Source organism: Lonchura striata, chromosome Z (assembly GCF_050655825.1).
Source record: "Lonchura striata isolate lonStrDom1 chromosome Z, ASM5065582v1, whole genome shotgun sequence".
Lineage (NCBI taxonomy): Eukaryota > Metazoa > Chordata > Aves > Passeriformes > Estrildidae > Lonchura > Lonchura striata.
The window spans coordinates 28,580,279-28,601,376 of NC_140740.1; the positions used below are offsets into that span (position 1 = coordinate 28,580,279).

At 43.4% G+C, this 21,098-nt stretch overlaps 1 protein-coding gene across 1 annotated transcript; it reads left to right on the forward strand.

Moving 5' to 3' along the window:
* Positions 1-1,386: 1,386 nt before the first annotated feature.
* Positions 1,387-3,024, forward strand: LOC146763747 (syncytin-2-like). The gene has a single exon (XM_085566654.1). The coding sequence runs from the start codon at positions 1,387-1,389 to the stop codon at positions 2,416-2,418; it is 1,032 nt and encodes a 343-aa protein (XP_085422780.1). The 3' UTR covers positions 2,419-3,024.
* Positions 3,025-21,098: the final 18,074 nt, after the last annotated feature.

Consider the following 21,098-nt stretch of genomic DNA (forward strand, 5'->3'; position numbering starts at 1 on the left):
CCGAGGACACCAAAAAGGTAACTCTGACCAAGAAATAGGAAATCGATTGGCTGATAGTGAGGCCAAGCGAGTGGCAGAGGAAGTTAAGGTATGTGCTTTGATACCAGACGGTAAACCAATTGATCTAGAACAGTCACCTAGATACTCAAAGGAAGATTTGAAATTGGCTAATGATCTAGGAGGTGAGCCCGGAACAAAGGGCTGGATACAGTTGAAAGAAGGTCGCATATTAGTTCCTTCTAATATTTTGTGGCCCCTAATACAAGCAGAACATAGAAAAACCCATTGGGGAGCAGATGCATTATACAAAGAAGTGACCAAAAGAATAGTAGGGCGAAATTTGTATACCACAGTAAAACAGGTAACGCAGCAATGTGAAATATGTCAACGAAATAATCCAGACACAACTAGCAAAATAAAATTGGGGACGATAGGTAAAGGAAACTGCCCTGGGCAACAATGGCAAATTGATTTTTCTGAGCTCCCCAGAAAAGGAGGGTATAGGTATCTTTTAGTCCTGACAGACACTTTCACAGGATGGCCAGAAGCATATCCCTGCAGGACTAACAAAGCGCGAGAAGTGACTAAAGCGCTATTGAATGAAATAATTCCTCGTTTCGGAGTTCCATCGACAATATCCTCCGATCGAGGACCACATTTTAATGCTAAAATTGTTCAACAAGTGGGAAAAGCATTAGGAATAGACTGGCAGTTACATACCCCGTACAGACCTCAAGCAAGTGGCCAAGTTGAAAAGATGAATCATATGCTTAAACAACAGATAGCAAAGATTAGTCAGGAGGCAAATTTAACTTGGCCCCAAGCTTTACCATTGGCATTATTGAGAATAAGAGTTAAACCTCGGACAAAGGAAAATTTAAGCCCTTTTGAGATATTATATGGGCGACCCTATCAACTTCAATTTAAGGGTGAAGAATTGGCACAAATTGGGGAAAGATATTTATTAGAATACATGAAAGCATTGCAGAGACAATTATCAGAAATACATAAAAATGTTTTGGGTACTAGAGTAAGGGGATTAGATCACCCCCTCCATGCCTTTGAACCTGGTGATTATGTATATGTTAAGAATTTTTCAGGACAACCCTTGGAGGAAAAGTGGAAAGGTCCATATCAAGTGCTGTTGACAACATTCACTGCGGTGAAGATTAAAGAACACCCAGCTTGGATTCACTACTCGAAAATAAAGAAGGCCCCTACGAAACCATGGACTGCTACTCCCGTAGGACCTACCAGATTGCGATTTTCCAGATTATCTTGACCTATGGGGGAGCCTGGGCACGGTGAGATTTGAATCTTCATCTTTCGCTGACGGAAGGTATATCTCGAACTCTGAATAGAACTAATTGTTGGATATGTACACATATGCCTGAATACAGTGGAAAACAGATCTTGTTAATAGGCATCCCCATACCTGGTAATAATTCGTGGATGAGATATTGGGAGAATACCACCTGGGTAAATTATACACATAGAGCTCAGCCATTAAAAATTCATAACCCTCCAATAAAAAAATCTTACTATAAATGTGTGCAGAGGTGTAACCCACCTAAAAGATTAGATAAAGTTGGGAGTTGTAATAACGCCCTATATGTAGGAAATCAAACGGGTTGTAATAAAATAAAATATATCGGGTCCCCCACCTCTATTAATAGTACCCTCTGGCCAGTTCCAGAAGGAAAAGGATGGTATTGGCTGTGCAATGATACTGCATGGAAAGTATTACCTGAAAATTGGGTGAGAACATGCACCCTGGGAGCCGTAGTCCCAAACATAACTATACATAATCGTTTATCCGAAGGTTGGCTTCAAACACATATTCGAAGAATTAGACGGGAAGTAGAAAATCCCCTAATAAAAAGACAGAATGCATTTCATTCCTTTGCTAGATGGTTTCTCCCTTGGCTAGGGGTAAGCGAATTAGAAAAAGCTATAATAAATATTTCAGCAGTAGTAGAAGACATTGAAAATAAAACAGTAGATGCAATTCAAGCACAGCAGATTGAGATAAATAGCCTTGCACAAGTAGTACAGCAAAATAGAATGGCTTTAGATTTATTATTGGCTTCACGAGGGGGAGTTTGTACCATTGTAAATACAAGTTGTTGTGTATATGTAGATCAGAATAATCGAATTGCTACAGATTTAAGTGAAATATGGAAACAGACTAAGATACTCCATGAAGTAACCAAGGATGACACCTCGTGGGGATTTGAAGAATTGTGGAAAGTCTTAACATCCTGGTTACCTAATTTAAATTGGTTAAAACAACTTTTTATTTCCGTAATACTTATAATATTGTTAATTATCATAGTCTGGGTTTTAATTAAGTGTGTCTTACTTTGTAACAAAGAAGCAGCTAATGTTGGAAGATATAGACATGGAGGCGTAATATGATTGCAAAAGAATTTGCAATGGTTATAGAAAAGGGGGGACTTGATACAGGGACCCGACCTGTTCAGAACTACTTAAGGGTTAAATGACTAGAGAAGAATTAAGTGAAGAAAACATTATGTGCTATGTATATGCACCAGTATCCTGTTATTCTAGACATTAGCAAACAGATGTAGAAACTTTGTCCTTGGCTATGTACTTTACTCTGATAAGCTTCCTGATTATATGTAAAGAATGCATACTCAGCAGATGGACTGTGGTCAGTTGAATAGGCCATATATCATAAAAAGAGGAAAAGATGGGGCCCAGAGCACAGAAAAACTACCACGCATGCTCGAAATAAAAGTTCAACTAGCGGACAGAGTGATGAAGACTATGGACGACCACCAGAGGACCCCTGACGACCACCGAAGACCACCCAAAGATGCAACTACGCTTGCGCATCCTTTTCTCGGAGTAATCATGAATATGTAAATAATTTCCAGGAATTGTAATGAATATGCATGTTTTAGTAAGATAAAGCACAGCTTTCTCAGCTGCACGGTGCACATGTTAGGAGGAGAGATCCCCCATGTGCCCAGCGCTGCAATAAAGAATATCTGCTGCCCGGATTGCTTCCGTCTTTGATTCAGGCCGAGCGCAAAGGCAGCACAGCATGATCTGCAGGGTGCTCTGTAACAATAGGCACTTTGAGCTCTTGTCCAGTGTGCAAGAACTACCTCTCCTCTTCTTCAGATTCTCCTAAAAACGCACACTCTTCTTGTTTTGTATGATGCAGCTCTCCTAAACCTATCTTGCACTGTATCTGCATGAGCATTCACACAGATGTTTGCTAAAACAATTCTGTTCCAGCTGAAAAGCACTGGCTATGTTGTGCCCTGAGCAATAGCAGTAGATAAATGGACCTAGAGAGACTTTGGGAGCAGAAACAGCATTAAGTCCACGACAATATATAGGTGTGAAAATAGAAAAATCCACCAAATCTGCACAGCCTACACATCTCTACTGGGTTCTGCAGAATGGCAGCAAATAATGCACAGGTATTGAGATAATGAACTGCTGCTGCACTTACTTGTCATCCAGCAGAACTGTGGGAGACAGGGATTGAAGGTGACTTTGGAACAGGAAGAAGAAAGGGACACATTCCAGATGGAGACAGAGTGGCACTGCTCTGTTGACCCAAGCAGAACAGGGAACAAGTTGGAAACTAATAGGAAAAAAGAGTTTTTGTAAAAGGAAACCTCGCTATATAGGCATTAGTGTTCTTTCCACAGCACACGGGGTTAGAGAATGAATATAAATCCGATTTAAATATTCCTGCAAAGTGTTATAAAAAATCCTTTACATGGGGTTATTTACACAAACATACCTATGAGCAAATAAAAAACCAGCACAACTACATGTATCATTAAGCAGGATAATCTGTAGATTCTCACATTAACACTTGCATATTTATATATGATACTTCCAAACATTAAAGATTTTTGTTCTCCATTTTCTCCTTTAAAACTCACAAAATGTAGCAAAATTCTCTTTTAAAACTACAGAGTCTGCTGCGTGCCAAAGAAAGCCATTATTTGCTTGCTCACAATCATCTTTTCGCTGTCTCTTAAGAGTCATGGATGCATTAACTGCTTATCTAAACTTGAAACAGTTCATGAGTCAGTCTGAAGATAAAATAAATATTACTGAGCCAATTTGAAAGGAATTCATGTCTTCTGCCTCTATAGCTGAAGGTCTGTATTTATTACATGACAGAATTAAGTCTTGATACCTAATAAATGGGAAAATAAGAAATATACTGACTAGATCACCATGTTTCAAAGGGACCATTGCATTTTAGTCTTACCTGACCAAATGAGTGATCAAAGAGAGTAAGGACGGGTCAATTACAACAGAGAAAGTAGGTGAAAGAGACGTGTAGGTCTGGTGCAGCTGGAGAAACAAATGAAGTGTGTAAATTTTGAAGTTGGGAAGGGATTCCAGATCAGATGATTTTAACATAACATTACTAAATGCATGATCTTCAAACAAACACATTGGCAACAAATATGGCATAAGACATGTTGCTATTCCTTGCATTGAGCAAAGGATGGGGAGAAGGAAGGCATGGAGTTTTCAGGAGTATCCAAATAAAGCACTGTGTTCTGGATCAATATGGTATTTCCATGGAATTTTCATGAAGCAAAAACACTAAGTGGAAGACTTTTCTCCCATTTAATTTTTTACTAAAATTCAGGGAAAGATACTATTTTGGAGTAAAAACTTTCACGTTGAAACACGAGTGTGCGGAGAGATTTTGAAGTCTGGGCCAATGACAATTCACTGTTGAAAATCCAAGTGTAAAATTTTTCAAATTAAATGACCCAGGATGTCCTTCCGGTGAACCTTGCCTCTTCTGGCTCATTCCTGAAAATGGTAGGCAAAGAGGTTGCCACAGAAATGAAAGGAGCAACAGGGGTACATCCCTAAAAGGCAACTGTAGATCTGAAAGGACTTGGGAATGAGAGGGACATCAGTGAGCCACTCGTGAGTCAAACTGTTAGTGAAGAGCCCTTTCCCAAAAAGATGGCAGCTTTTCTCAAGGAAGTTGAGCAGCAGGATATTATGGCTCAAGTAGCCATACACAGCACGGACAGGGCGGCTCCCAGGGCTGGGTGGGCTGTGCAGGGCAGGGCCAGGTGCAAACCCTCTCGTTCCCTGGCTGCAGTCATTCTTCTGTCTTTGCTTTGCAATACAGCCCCAAACCACCAAGGCAAGTGCAGGAGCTTCCAGAAAGGTCCAAACTGAGAAATCCCATGCGAAACTCTAGCTCTTTTCCAGTGAAAACAAAATCATTCTCATTTCTGCATAGCCAAAGTCAGGAAAAAGGTCTTAGTCTAAATAGTTTCCTTATTTGTTAGGGGTTGCAAACAGAGTTCCTGGCTTCCAGGCAGACAGGTCAAATGGGAGAAGGTGAAATGATGAAGAGACTTGAAGACGTGCTTTTCTTTTGGACACACTCCAGCCCCTCAGTGTCCTTCCTGAATTGAGGGGCGAGAACTGGACACAGCACTCGAGGTGTGGCCTCTCCAGTGCCGAATGCAGGGGGACGATCACTGTCCTGGCCCTCCTGCCACACCATGGCCAGGACAGACCATTGATGTTTTGCCCACATTCAGCATCTGTGACGCCCTTGCCCCCCGGTCCGGCCGGGACACGGCTCCATCCAGGGGCGGGCAGGGAGGCGGCCGCTCCGCCGGGGCCGCGTGTGGGTGAGGCAGCTCTGCCTGCGCCGCCGTCCTTGGTGCGGGGTCGGTGCTGGCTTTGCCGCTGCCGAGGGGCGAGCGTGAAAGGGCGGCCGGACGGGGCGGCGGCGGCTCTGTGGGGAGGGCCGGGGCCGCAGAGAGCCGGGAGGTGCCGTGCGGAGGACGGAGGGGGCGCTGGGGGCTGCAGGCAGCGCACACCCGCGGAGGGAGGGACGGGCCCGCGGCGTGTCCGGCTGGCGCTGTGGGGAGGTGCCGGGTCAGGGGCAGGACCCCCGCGGGATGCGGGAGAGCGGAGGAGCTCTGGGAGCGGCTGGTGTGTGGGGGAAGCTGAATCGCAGAATCGCAGGGTTGAGATCACCCTGTGCAACCCCCTGCCAAGGCAGAGTCACCTGGAGCAGGTGGCAGAGGAACACATCCACATGGGCTTGGGATGTTTCCAAAGGGGGGTTTATGTCCAGAAAGGTGACAGACGAGTCCCTTCACCTTTATTCTAATAAAGGGATAAAAGGCAACTGGGGCACACGACCATTGGGTTTTCTCTTGGTGTTTCAGAGGGCACAGCCTCCTTTTATCCTAAACTCCAGGCTGCAGTTTGCCCCCTGCCTTTCCCCTTTGACTGAGGTACAGCCTTCCTGAACCGCCTATACCGTATCCCCTCTTGAACCTCCTGTTCTACCCCAAAGTTCTGAAGTTCAGGCTTGTGCAGACCCTCTTGTTTATCTCAGGAGCCAAACTGTGTGAGTTCTGCAATAAACGTGCTGCCTGAAGTCAGCAGAGACATTAAAACCCCATTAATGTCCCTGCCATTCAATTACTTGTAATCAGTATCAACCATTAAATTATTTGTAAAGACATTAGCACACATCTTTCCTCTCAATGCCTCCTCTTCTTACTTCTCAATTTGTCTTCACAAACCCTAGCTATTATTAACCCTTCTTCACAACGTGGACCATTTGAAACCCCCTGACGACTTTTCCTTGTCTGGTCCCTGCACCAAATATGGCAAGTAAACACAGAGAATAAAGTAGATAATTACAGTTCATATTAACTGTATGTATTAACCCATTAATCACTAGAAGTCTTTGTCCATGGCTACTGATAGCCTAGGTCTCCCGTGCTTTTCTTCCAGATGAGATGTCCAAATCTTTGGGGCTTTCAAGACTTTGACTTGAATATGATGGATCCATCCATGTTCAGATCTCCTGGCTGCTCTCTCTGAAATCCCGGTTGGATGTTATGAACAGCAAAGTCCAAAGGCAGCGTTGGTGCTAACTGGGCTTCCTGTCAAAGAGATTTCACAAGACATGGCATCCTGGCTACGTACTAGTTCAAATATAGATCTTCTCCTTTCTGCCACCTTGAAAATGGACAAGTTAAGAATCTCAAACAATTCAAAGGGGAATAATTGAATATTCCCATGGCTTTGGCTCTCATTCTTGCCAAAGCTAATGGCAAAAGCTGTACCTATGGCATCTTAGTTTCTGTCACCAGCTTCAAAGGGTGTTTATTCCTCCGTTCATCCTTTCTACTTGACCTGAATTCTCAGGGTGCCAGGGGGTATGGAGATCTTGCTGAAATCTCAAAGCAGCCATAATCCCTTGAAGGATCCCCCTGTATAAAGAGTTCCCCCATCAAAATCCACTGCCTTCATAATCCCATCTGCAGAAACCATTTTTTAACTGATTGTTATGAATAATTTATGTAGCTATTGGCTTTTGCTGTTACTGGCTTTAGTAAATTATTTTGATATAGTACAGTTTGTAATCTCTTTTTAACTGCTTTTGATACAGTATAATTTGTCAGCCTTTTATGGTTAATACCCTATTCCTTGTGTAGATTGTATATCTTGGTGTGATATATATTATAGTTTAGGCTTTCACAAAATATTAAAAGAGAGGTTATGTAATGTGTATTATAACATTAACTTTTGCAGAAGTAATTGTAACTGTGAAATAAGAACTACTGCCTTTCATTGTTGTAACTAGTTGACAAGTAGTGAAATAGCTAATGTTGATTGGAAGTACTTGTCAAAATGGCTAGAACTTCTAGAAAGAGCAAGGAGGAATCTACCACTGACCCTTTGGCTATCAGTAATTCTAAACACAGACCACTCAGGGCTTTGCCATGAAATAAAATTCAAGACTCTCAAAATCACATCTGCATTGTGGCATGTATTGTAAGAAGATTAGGTCAGATGAAGAGATATGCAGAATAAATAAATAGACTCCACAACCTGGGGTAGTTATGAATTGGGTTTGTATTGTCAGCACTGGGCACAGGGCCAAGTGAGATATTATCTCTCTAAAAACTTGTGCTCTGAGCCTCAGTCTGGCCCACACCTTTATTCACAAAGGTGTTCTATATGCAATACATTCCACAACTCTTCATGCATATTCAACCTGTCCTTGCCTTTCATGCTAAATAGGCCCACACCCTTCTAGGCATGTGAGGTTTGCTGTGGTGGTCCTGCAGGTGGTCTCTTGAGGCTGAAGATCGTGGTCTTCTTCATGATTGAACTTTTGAATTTTTCTTTTTTGGTTGTGCGCTTTTGGTCTTTTGGTGCTGATCTGAGTAGTCCATCAGTCTTGATAGGCTTAGGGACAGAGGAGCTTCTTTATCTGGGTTCTTTGCATCCTTAGACATTGTTCTTTATGCAAGAAGCTTTAGAAATTTGCATTTTCTTTTGCTCTTTCTACTATGGCAGAGGTTTCTTAAGTAAAAGGTTAAAATTCAACACATAACTCTATGAGCTAGAATATTAATGATTAATTAATTTTGTTACCTTAGGTGAATTCTAAAAATCTCTTCTTCAAGGGGTTGAACTAAGATAAAAAATTCCTGGAACATGTGCACTCAGAGGAATGTGTGAATCTGCATAATTTTCATGAATACATATTTGACTAATACAATGAAAAAGTATGTAAGCATTTTATAGTTAACCGTGTGCATGTGTGTGGATATTCTCAGTTCAGTCAGAGAGAAAAGAGAAAGAATTCACCTAGGCCTAGCCTGGGAAAGTTAGGAGAAGGAATGAAAGCAATTATTATCTGTCTTTCTGTTCATGTTGTTTATAGATATGTTCTACCACAGTGTGCCATTCATAGTGCACCAATGGAGTGAAAGGGTTTCACTTTGAGACCAATCATATTTCACCTTAGCAATCCTGGTTATAAAAAAGGAATGCTACTTGTTAATAAAGATTATTCTTTGCCTTCTGAAGATGGAGTCTCCTAATTTCCATTCCTGCCTAAGCAGCGACACATGTGGCTCTGCACCCAGTGCTGTTACTTTTGCTTTATCCCTTATTACACCTTTAAAAATTTTAAAGAATGAGCCTCATTTCTCACACTGATCAAACAGTTGCTGAAGCTGCTAGAAACTCTTCTGGCCACTCTGCCAGCCAGCATACCTCTACCAGAGGATATCTAAGTGCTCTTGCCCAGGGCATCTCAGTAAAATACACCCAACATCCCTGGAAAGGATATAGAGCCCAAGGTTATTTCCCTGCTTTGCCATCTTTTTTGTAGCCTGGCTATTAATTGTAGCCAGGTGTGGCACCTTCTCAGCAGCCACTGAGTATTAGAGTGCTGGCCAGCAGTCCCCCGGAGTGGCCGCCCCTGGGTCTCTAATGAGATTACCAAGTGGTGGTGTGTGCAGCGGCGGTGTGGGTGACGCTTGCACAGAGGTGTCACGAAGATCCAAGACAGAGGGACAAAGGAGATGACACTTGTATGTGGTCCAAGGAGATTTTATTCCACTAACCGGGTCAGGGACAAGAAAAGAAACATCCAAAGAAAATGGGATCTGGCTAGAATTTATAAATGGTGTGGGTGTGAAGGGGTGGCAACATGGGATAACCAATGGGAACAGATTAAAATATGATTACATCATAGGTTACAACCAATGGGGAAAAGCAGGAAAGGGGAGAAGCCTCAAGGTACTAACCAACTACACGGACAGGGGTGATTGATAGACAACTTTCGAGAACAAATTGGGGATGGCTACAATGACAGAGAGGGGAGACAGGCAGCACAACTTGGATTGACACATCTATTTTAGGGTGAAAGGGGAGGAACAGAAAGATTGACATGCAGAGTGACAGCTAAGTGGAGGGAAAACGTAAGAGTAAACCACCTGGGAGAAACCATTATGAGGGGAAGGAATACAAGGAACATGCCAAACAAAACTTTCTAACAATAAACTTCTAACTCACGTAAAAAAACACTGCAAAATCTTACAAAACACACACACACCACATCTCCCCCTTCTATGTTTAATATATTCAATGGAACCTTGGGGAAAGATGAAGTTGTGGTCATTAGACCTCAGTGCCGTCTTCTCTGTTCCTTTCCCGGAACCATTCGTTTTCCGCAGTGAAAGCAGCAGCGACCATGATTTTTGAAGCTGTAGAATTGGTGATGATGGTGGAAATTATTTGCTTCAGAATTCCGAATGCTAACGAAATGAAGAAGATAACAACGAGATATGTCTTTTATAATGGATACCATCCATCTGGAAAGGGTTCAGTTTTTAAACATGTTGCTAAATCAGTCCTCGTTTTCTTGTTGTACACTGCCAATCAGGCTCTTCATCTCTCAGATGGACACATGGACACTTTGGCTCTTTGATGACAAGTTGAAGCAGCATAGCCCCTCAAACTCCTGACACCCATGCCCGTGTGCCAGCAGCAGAAAATCAATAGCTGCCCGATTTTGTAGAGTAGCTTTCCTGGTTATTTCCTCGTCTTTGAGGAGGTTACTTAAGGCCATTGATATTAAATTCGCCTGCTTTGTCATCCAACACTCGAGATTGCCTAATTCACTTAGTGCTTTGGCTGCCGCCACCCATGGTAGGAACACATGGACGGCAACCCTTTTTGATTTTGCCCAGTGGTAAATTTCACCATCGCAATGTTCATCAAATTGACTTGCACTCAGTTTAGTAAATTTTGCTCTATTTCTGGCTTGCCAAATTGGAATTTGGGTCCTGTTGGGGGAAGCAAGGGAAAGACACCCCAGAGCGCATGGACTTCCAAGAAGGCGAGAGGGGATTCCTGGATACGCCCGATCTCCACAAATCAGAAACAAAAATGGCCAACAACCTTGTGCTGCAAGGACTTTTTAAGTCTAATCAAAAACTAAATTACCCAATTAAGAGGTGACACCTAGATTATTTTCCTTTCTCACCCCAAAACTGACCCCTAAAGGCCTGCAATGTAGATTTTTCTACCCAATTACAACATACCAGCTAAACCCAAGAAGAAAGAGGAAGAAGAGAGAAGAAAGGAACTTGAGACAACATCGTCCATCTTGAACCCATCTATAACATACTAAAAATCCTAAACCATAAATTCCTCACCCTTGTGACATGCTACACTACTCTCTACAATCTGTACAATTTCTTTCACACTTTTGTGGTTTCTAATTTACCTTAAGGCTTTGGAAGTTTTCTCCATGAATGAGGGTCAAAGTCAGTGCTCCCCTGGGGGTCAGGACACCCCAGAGCAGACAGAGAAATATTCCTGGGGCTCTGGCTTCCCAACTTCAGTTAAAAACTTTCAGTTAACGAAACTTACTTTATTGCCAACCTCTACAACAACTCACTATATACAAAGATCAATTAGGTATTTAACAATTTAATTGATGACATATTGCTACTGTGGGAATCCAGGGCTTCCCTCTGGCTGCCCTGGAAGGCCTGGGATGCTGGCAGGGGGTCAGGAGCCCCCCTGTACGGAGCCCCAAGAGACACTGTCTGTGATCTCTGTCCATGGAAAAGAGTTTTCAATCTTACAGGATGAATTACAAGCTCTGAGTGTTTGATAGAAGTAATAATTAAGTGTGGCACGGGTGCAAAAGTAAAATTGTAGGTTTCTGGATTAGGGGTTCCAAGGGGACAAGATGGAGGAAATTGGTCCTTTTTCTCCTTCTTCATGCCCTCCATGTTTCACTGCAGTGTTGGCATTTTTCTATTGGTTTAGACTGGGGACACACTGTTCAACGTAGATGATAGATCTTGGCATGTTATTGTAAATATAGCACACATAGTTTCTGGTATATAATGTTTGTGACATCCCACTGAGGGGTACAGCCCCACATGCTGCCCTGCAGGACAGAGCTGTGGCAGGGCAGCAGAACATGTTATAGATAAGCAAGAATAAACAACCTTGAAAACCAGCACAGACGAATTATGACTTCTTCTTTGGCAATGGGGCTGAAAGACAGAGATGTGTTACAATCTCAGAATCATCAATACCACAGATTTCGACAACTACAAGTGTACAGCCCATATAAAAATACAAAAATATGCATTCCCTCCCGAAGCAACCTTGTACCAAGAGCTCGATTGAGAGAATTATACAACTGTAGATCTCTGTACATGTTTAAATAGAACTAAATACATATACACACTCATATATATAAATACATATATAACAATAGACATAAACACAAAATAAATATGACATGTTATATACAATATATAAACAGATATAGAACACAAACCTATCTATAAATTTACAAATATCACTGTACCAAGATCAATATCCATACAAATCCATCAAATACAAATATACAGCTATACATCTGGATACATACGTAAAAATAATTACACATAGAAATGGAATAATATACATATGAAAATATAAAAATAGACGTATCTACCAGTACAAATACTAACATACCTATTTAAAGAGCCATATATCTATGACTGCATCAACAGACTTAGACTGCAACAAAACTGTACCCATAGAAAATAGAACTAAACACAGAAAAAACAACATACATGTATACTTAGATACATATATACACATATATGTAGTCACAAACATATATATATATATACACAACCACTATATACAGAGCATACACCCATAAATACTACAACAGACATACAGAAAAACACCCATACAAATGGCAACATCCATATGTAAATATCCATGTAATTATCACTGTCTCTGTGCAAGTCCATACATCTTTAAACAAAACTCCAAGCAGGGGGATCCCAGCTATATTAAGATCCTTGTTTAATGTTGAAGAACGAGATATAATAAGGCAGGCTGCCATAAAAGATTGGGAATTCAGGAATCCCCAGGGCAGGAGTGGGGCAGAAAAGTGGCTGGAACAAAGACCATCATGGAACGCTCAGACAGAGGCGGATCGAGCAAAAATGATTGGATTGAGAAACATGGTAGTACAAGATATTCAGGGAGCGGTCCCCAAGGGACAAAATATTAGCAAGGCGCTGGGAGTATGCCAGGGGAAGGATGAAACTCCTACCGAGTGGCTGGAGAGGCTCAGAAAAAGTCTCCAAATGTATTCTGGTACCGACCCTGAATCCCCTGGGGCGGGGTGGGGGGGGAGGTCCTTTTAAAAAAGCAATTCATTGCTAAATCATGGGAGGACATTCAAAGAAAGTTAGAAAAAAATAGATAATTGGTAAGAAAGAAGTTTACAGGAACTATTGAGAGAAGCACAGAAGGTGTGTGTGAGAAGGGATGAGGAAAAACAAAAGACACAAGCCAGGGTGTTGGTAGCAGCAGTTAGGGAAGCACAAGCACAAACAGCTGGAACATCAGCTCCAGCCCGGAAGCCCCAGGGAAAGCCGGGACACACACAAAAGACAAACAATCGGGTAAGTGCCCCCGAATGTTTTTACTGTAAAAAGAAAGAACACCTCAAGAGGGATTGTAAGAAAAGAATAAAGGATGAAGTGGTCTTTCAAGAAGAACAGAGGTATGAGGGGCTTTAAAATTTGGGGTCACAGACATCTAGAGAGCCCTTGATAAAATTAAAGGTTGGATACCAAAAACAGGAGTTGGACTTTTTAGTGGATTCAGGAGTGGAGAAAACCACAGTCCAACGACTGCCTCCTGGATTATCAGGTCCAGGTAGATTCCACTGATCTACCCAAGGCTGGGAGATACAAATTCTTATTAGTCATAGTAGACAAACTAACCCACTGGGTAGAGGCTTTCCCAAGCTCCCGGGCTCTAGCCCAAACAGTATCAAGAATCTTATTGGAAGAAATTATACCTCGATACGGGTTAGTAAGCTGCATTGATTCGGACCAAGGAACACATTTCACATCAAAAATTGTTAAGCTATTGGCAGATGCTTTAGGCATTTGATGGGAATACCACACCCCGTGGCACCCCTAAAGCTCAGGGCAAGTTGAGAGAATGAATCAAACATTAAAAGCCCAATTAGCCAAATTGATGTTAGAAACAAGAATGTCATGGATAAAATGCCTCCAGTTTTCTTATTAAATATAAGAACTATGCCTCATTCTGAGATGGGACTTTCACCTTTTGAAATGTTATATGCCTTATACCCATGGTATGCCTGTAGGGATCCAAGATTAGAGAATAGACAAATACAATCATACCTGGTAGCATTAAATAAGAATCTGGAGCAATTGCGAAAGCCAGGGCTGATCATGCAGCACAGCCCTCTTAGCTTCTGGATACACAAAATACAACCTGGGGACAAAGTATTTGTGAAAGCATGGAAGGAGGCCACATTAGCACCTCATTGGGAGGGACTCTTCATTCTTCTTTTGACTACAGATACTGCTATAGGAACTGCAGAAAAGGGGTGGACACATTCATGGAGAGTGAAGGAAGTCGATCTCCAGAGTGGGAAATCACCTCTGCGCTGGAGATTTGAAGATAACCCTGCGCCAGCCAAGTAAATGACTGAAAGCATCTCTGTCAAATGTTCTGAGCCAAAGTGTAACTGTTATCCTTTTGTACATTTCCCTCACAAATACTTTCATAAGGTTTAGGTTGTTCATTGCGGGGGAGGAATAAAACCAAGTGGGTTATGTGGAAAGTGCTTTGAGCAGGAGCAAGACCTGACAAGACATTTTCTGGTATTAGACACAAAGCTGAGATTGTTTCAATTGAATTCAATAATCTGGTTTCGCTTATATCAGAATGGATTAAGGAGGAAATTAGAAGGAAAAGCTAAAATTATTACTGTTGAGTGTCATAGGTTGAACAAGGTACCCTGCAGTGAAGATCCTGTTGAATTATGCCAGTGGGACATTTTTAAACGAAGGAATGCAGCTTGGTCTTGGTATGAAACCACGGACAAAGATTCCTGCTGCCAAGAAGATGGACTACTCGGCTGCTGGAGGCACCCCAGTGGGCATCGGGAACGGCAGAGGGATCCTAGCGGTGGAAGTACTCCTGGTGAGCCCGAGTCTCGCCAGGTGCCTCAATAACCTCCCTAATCTTGGGAAGGGGGAACTCGGTGGCAGATACCCAGAGAAATTACCCCTTACCTCATGGAACTGCAGTGAGGGTAAGCCTAATAAACCTTGCCTTAAAACAAACACTCAACAGGGGGTGTACAAATTCAAAGGGAAACCAAAAACATACCTTGAAAATGGACAGTCAGCTCATAAATTACATTGAAGGAGCACAGGGGAAATCTCAATTCCGGCTTGTAACGAATGTAACCCTACATTATGGGTTGGGGGAAAGCAGGAGTCTATCTTTGTTGCTTATTTCCAAGCTAACCCAGTGTGTTATAATCAAAACAAGATTCGTATGTGTGTAATGGGGGGAAAAAAAATCTACTGGCTAGGAAATAACCTAAAATATGAAAACAGGATACCTCTAGAAACTGAGACAATCATCCTGAACCTCTTAGAGGACCAGGATGACAGGGCCTGTCTACAGTATGATAAAATGTTTTGTTTCACCAAGGATAAAGAAGGGATGGACCCAGAAAATAAGACGAAACAGGTAATGCAGGAGATAAAAAGACAGGAAGCTGAGACGAAGAAAAAGAGAATAGAACAAGAAAGGCTGAGATTTCTAAGTGAGCAGTATGACTAGTTGGAAAAACAATACACAAAATGGGGATTGCCTGCTTCAGATCAAAATCTTTTTGTGGATCTGATGCAGGAAATTTCCACAGAGCTGAGGTTGTCTAATTGCTGGGTCTGTGGGGGGCTAAAATCCACTGAAAAATGGCCTTGGAGGGGTGAGGGTTTGACTCCTGAGCAACTACTGAAATGGGAAACATGTGAGACCCCCAAAATAATTTTGAGACCGGAGGGGTGGGTACTGGACCAACGAGTAATTGGAATATTCTGACTTAGCAGAGAGGGAGGGTTATATTCAGAAATTGTAGGATACACTCCATGCGTATCCACCCTATCCATAAATTCCACCAGCCACATCAAGGTCTGGCAGCCTGAAAGCCCTACTGGGTACCGGAGCCAGGAAAAAAAGGATAACTGTGAACGGAGTTATAACATTGGGCTTTGCTGGTACAAAAACCCTGGAGCTAACCCATATTGGTCAATCAGCAAATTGAGTAAGTATTGAGATGAGCCTGAGAGCATAAAAATCAGATGGAAAGCACCTAATGGATTACACTGGATCAGTGCACAAAGCACGGCATGCTGCCCCGTCCTGTTTGTGTTCGTTTTCTTCAGCAATATCCTAGCTTCTCTTCACAAAGAAAAAACTCCATCAATGTAAAAAGAACTCATTAAAGTACTAGCTTTGTATTCTAGTTCAGTATATGTATTTTTGTGTCTGTAATTTCATATTTTTATGAAAATGTACATTCATATCTTCACAATTATGTCTTTCTAGTTTCTTATATACCAAAGCAATTATTTTTTAACTCTTATTTATTGCAGTTGTTAATTTTTATGTAGCATATTTTAAAATGTTATGAAAAAACATCTTTTGGATAGTTTTCCTCATTCTTAAAAAAGTATCCACAAGCCATTTTAGTCTCTGTCTCTCAAAGTTGTTTCATACCTGCCTATTTTAAACCAGGACTACAAGACTTTAATAGGATTGAGAGGGGTCCATGAAATATACACCAGTGATTCCTTCTCCAGAACATCATGCCACACATTTAGTTGCAAACTAAAGCCAGATGAGCAGAATAAAAAAGATGTGATGGGCCTTTGGGAGCACCTTGGCTGATCTTTCTGCTTTTTCAGTTGAGCAAGCCTCTGATCCAGGACAAGAGATTGCATTTAGGGATACAGAACCAATTGGCAGGAACTCTGCTGATTTCTAGTAACAGCTGGAGGCCTGTAACTCCACAGGATGTTTTGGCTGTCCCAGGCTTTGTTGGGCTTTGACTGCAAATACCATTGCCCTTGCTTTCTGATCTAGCAGTACGATGGCTGGACAAAAACTGCCCACTGTGCCATATTCCAAAGGCAGTTTGGTCTGGAGTTTGTGAATGAAGGAGACTCTTACCCAATTCCAAACCACATTAAAAGAAATCGTAAAAGAGAACTTTGCATCCTTAGCAAACAACTGACAATTCAATACTGAATGCAGAGCTTATTTGCAGAGTGAAAAGGAAGGGAATCTTCCAATGGAGTTTGTTGGAGAGGATGAAATAAGAAAGTCTAATAAATATGATTGCCTGACAAAGGATTTAGAAAATACAGAGAGTGTAAGCAGACTGAGATGAAAACAAGCTTTGAGATGGCAAACCTTGGTTGCTAAGCACTGGTGGACAGTGGTGTAGCTAGTAGCAGGTAACTCCCATTTTTGATCCACAGACAAATGAAAGGGTCAGATAAAGTGTTCTGTCTCCTTCCCCAAATATGTAGAGTTTATCTTGCATTTGCAACCCTCCCCTGATGCATGATGTATCTGTAATCCCATTGGTTCAAAGTCCTATACTGCACCCACTTTCAAGCCCCCTTGATAAGGTGTTCCTGGGAGACCACGCTCTCTCTCTCCTGCCTCTTGCTCCAGCCCCTTCTCCTGCCCTTCTTCTGCCCCTCTTCCTGCCCGTTCTCCTGTGTGCTCTCTTGCCCTCCCCTTCTCTCCACTCTCTTGGACCCTCTCTTGGAACTCTCCCGCTGTCTTGCCCTACCCGCACTCCTTGGGGCCTGCTTCGAGCTGCAGCTGGCAGCTCTGAGCAGGGCCCCACAATAAACCATACATCCCGAGACCTGACTCCAGACATCTCTCGTCTCCATCTGTCCCAACCATCCAAGACCAGCACTTGCCACAGCAGTCGTAGTTTATGGAGTTTTTATTCTGACTCCCACTCATAGCTGCTACCGGAGAAATCCATGTCCCTGCAAGTGTCAGTGTCTTCTGTCTGCCATAAATTGTTTGCTGCAACCATCAGAGGCATCAGGTTGGACAGAGGCTTGGCTGATATTAGGAACTGGAGCTGCCCTCAGGAGAAAAAATGAAATTAACTTTTACTTCCCAAACCTACCTGCCCACAGGCTGTCTTGGTTTGACAAGACAGGAGTCTGTGAAAGAGGGCAAAGCCTCCTGTGCAATGGAGAACGGCAAACCCCCCTCCCTCTGAATTACCAGGATCTTTAAATTAAAAGGCTCTCAGGCAAAGATATGGGAGTGGGAGTAACAATTCTTTACTAGGAGAAAACTAGACAACAATTTAAAAAGGCAAATGCAATCAGTACAAACAAAACCAGTGAAAGAAAAAGTCCAGAACCTGAGGGATGCCAGTATCAGTTCTGCTGGGTCAATTGCTTCCCTTGCAATAGTTGATGAATTGCAGCTGCAGTGGTGATCTTTAGAAGGGTATAGTTTTCCTCTGAAGATCTGGTGGCAGTGGGGCCGGTCTTCCTCTGCGCCGGGGTTGCCTCTGAGCTCCGCCGCCGTCGGCTCAGCGCGCGCCGGCTGCTTCGCTGCGAGTGCCACCGAAGAGAGCTGTTTCTCCGGGAATCCCGCGAAGAGAGAAAAAGCGAGCTGCTTCTCTCCCTAAAAGCTACCCCTTTATACCATAATAGAGTGCTTGGCTTCCCCTCTGGGCGGGACCCCCCTCACTTACCAGCCCGGCAGGGAGTCAGTCAATAGTGTATAAACAAACCATTGCCTTTACGGGGCAAACCATTGTCTCTGAGAGAGATAACAAAACCTGTCCGGCAGGTTTGCCTTCAACAGATGGCAAATAGAATACAAGCTTATTTTACAACCCAGGACACAGGCTCAAGCAGGATTCCTCTAGTTCCCAGAAATATGCAGAAATAGGGCTGAGAAGACCATCTGGACATACATGTTCATGCTCAGGACCTTGCTGATGTCATTGTGTTTTGCCTTTTTTTCTTTCATATGTTTTCTTTAGTTTTCAAACATATATTTGTAAGTCTGTGGCCTACTGTATTAGTGACTAGTTTTCTGAAGCCTTTCCCTAAGCAGAAAAACTTCTAGAGCTCCAAGCACCAGTGGGTAGAAGGCCCAAGTGCTATCTTGGTTCTTCCTGGGACAGAACTCTCCAGGGAGGTGGTGAAATCACTATCCCTGGATGTGTTTAAAAAAGACCGGATATGCACTCAGTGCCACAGTTTAGTTGAAGTGTTAGGGCATGGGCTGGACTCGATGATCTTCCAGCCTAGGGATTCTGTGATTCTGTGACTGAGGGAGATTTCCTGCATCCCTGGAAAGGGCTCCGGGGGCCCTTGGCCAAGGACAGGGATCAGAGCTGAGGGAAAAGCAAAGGGCTCAAGGCGAAGGCCGAGAGAGCAGAGCTGCCACAGCGTGGCACAGAAAGAGCCTCATCTCTTTCTCCTCAACCTGTGCTGGCTGCACGGTCTGTATAGCACCGGCGGCTCCACTCACTGCAGGGCTCCAGGGTGTCCTGGGAGCCGGGCCCTTCTCTTTGGGAAGCGCCGGAGCCTCGGAGGTGAGCAGCTCCTGCTAGGGCCAGGTGGGCGAGCTGCCCCTCTCGCCAGCTCCTGGCTGTTGTAATGAACAAAAGAGCCTTCCTGGCTCCCATGGCAATACTAGGATGACTGCTGGCTCTAGCTGAGTACTGATATTTAAATGTTAATTATCTAATTTCTATGTTTGTTTTCTCTAAACTACCTGAAGATCACTTCCCCCACCACCCCCCCACCTCCCCCACATCACCCACTCGCCATTCTAGTACTAAGATGCAAATAAGGCAACCAGTGGAACTATGGGATGTGTTTTGGGGGATAAAGACACCTATAAATGGAGAACTAAACACAGCAGAGGGGGCTGGACAGGTGCCCTAGCTGAGGAAGAGGGAAACACATCCCCTGATCAATGTTTGACCTGTCACCATCACCTACGGAAGATTAGACTGGAATGAGCTGTGCAAACCAGGAACAAAGAGGCAGATTTCCCTGGTGTTACCATGAGGAAAGGAGAGGGGACAACTGCTGCCCTGGACCTCAGTGACAGACTCTGCACACCTCCTCACCCTTCACCTACCAGTGTGCCACGAGGAAAGGAGAGGGAACAGCTGCTTCTCTGGACCTCAGTGACAGATTCTGCACACCTCCTCACCCTTTGGCTACCTGGGAAAGCTACAACAGCGGGGCTGAGCTCCGTGTCGGTCCCCTGCCCAGTTGATCTTTTTAATAATGAGCTGAACATTAATAAAGACATTAGCCCTGTTCATTTCCGTTGTGCTCCTGCCCTTGAGGCACAGGCATGGCTGAGGGCCTCTGCCCGCTGCTCGTTATAAATGACCCAGACCCCAAGTGGGAATGAATTATAGACCTTTTATTGAGAACAATAAAAAGATCAGCAAAGCAAAAGGGACACCGCTGGGTGTGTGGCAAAATGCCAGAGGCTCGTGCACAAAATGGTGGCAACACATTTTATACACCTGATATTGCATCAGCTTTATGCATTGTGAGAAACAACGCCTCACTTCTTAAAATTTTAAAAGGTTTATTGAACTGCAACAAGGGACTGAATAAAGAAAAAGGGACAGTCATCCTTATATATCCTATTGCCGCACCAACCTGGTGCTGGTAAACCAGCTCTGCCCACACTCATGCACATGGCACTCTTCCAACCCAGCTCCTCCTTCCTCTTCCTGACTTGATGGTAGACCAAATTTTTGTTGAATCATTGAATTTTATTTTTTTAAGAGTACAAAACTGTAGGAAAACCTCCTATGGATGTATAATTTTCCTTAACAAAACTTTTGACATGTTTGAGATCACATTAACCTTCCCAGCTCTGCCTTGGGAGATTTTAGAAGTATTATCACTTGGCTATCTCCTTCAGAGTTCATAATAAATGAACTAAAGAATCCTAAAAGAACACAAAAAATGTCCCATGAGGAATGATTGACTTCACCTTCCTCAATTCCTGTTTGGTTGCAGTGCTGTCACCTCAAGAGCACAGCCATCGTGGCAGTGAGACGGAGAGGTGGCAGCTCTGTGGCCCGCACGGTGCTGCTGGCAGAGACGGCTGCTGCCTACTCAAGGCTCAGGCAGGCACAGCAGCTGCCTTGCTGCACGGCCAGAACCATCTCGATGCTGCGGTGCAGGCCAGAGGCGCCGCTCAGCCGGAACCTGCAGGACTTGCCGCAGGGCAGCGCCGTCAGCTGCAAACGGCGCAAGTGCGGCAGGAGCAGCCAGGCCGACGCCACCAACATCTGCACCCAGCGGGTGACTTTCTCTGGGTCCAAGTAGGAGCCCGTG

What these genes read in the sequence shown, in the direction of transcription:
- LOC146763747 (XM_085566654.1), top strand. Translation starts at nt 1,387, where the DNA reads ATGCCTGAATACAGTGGAAAACAGATCTTGTTAATAGGCATCCCCATA.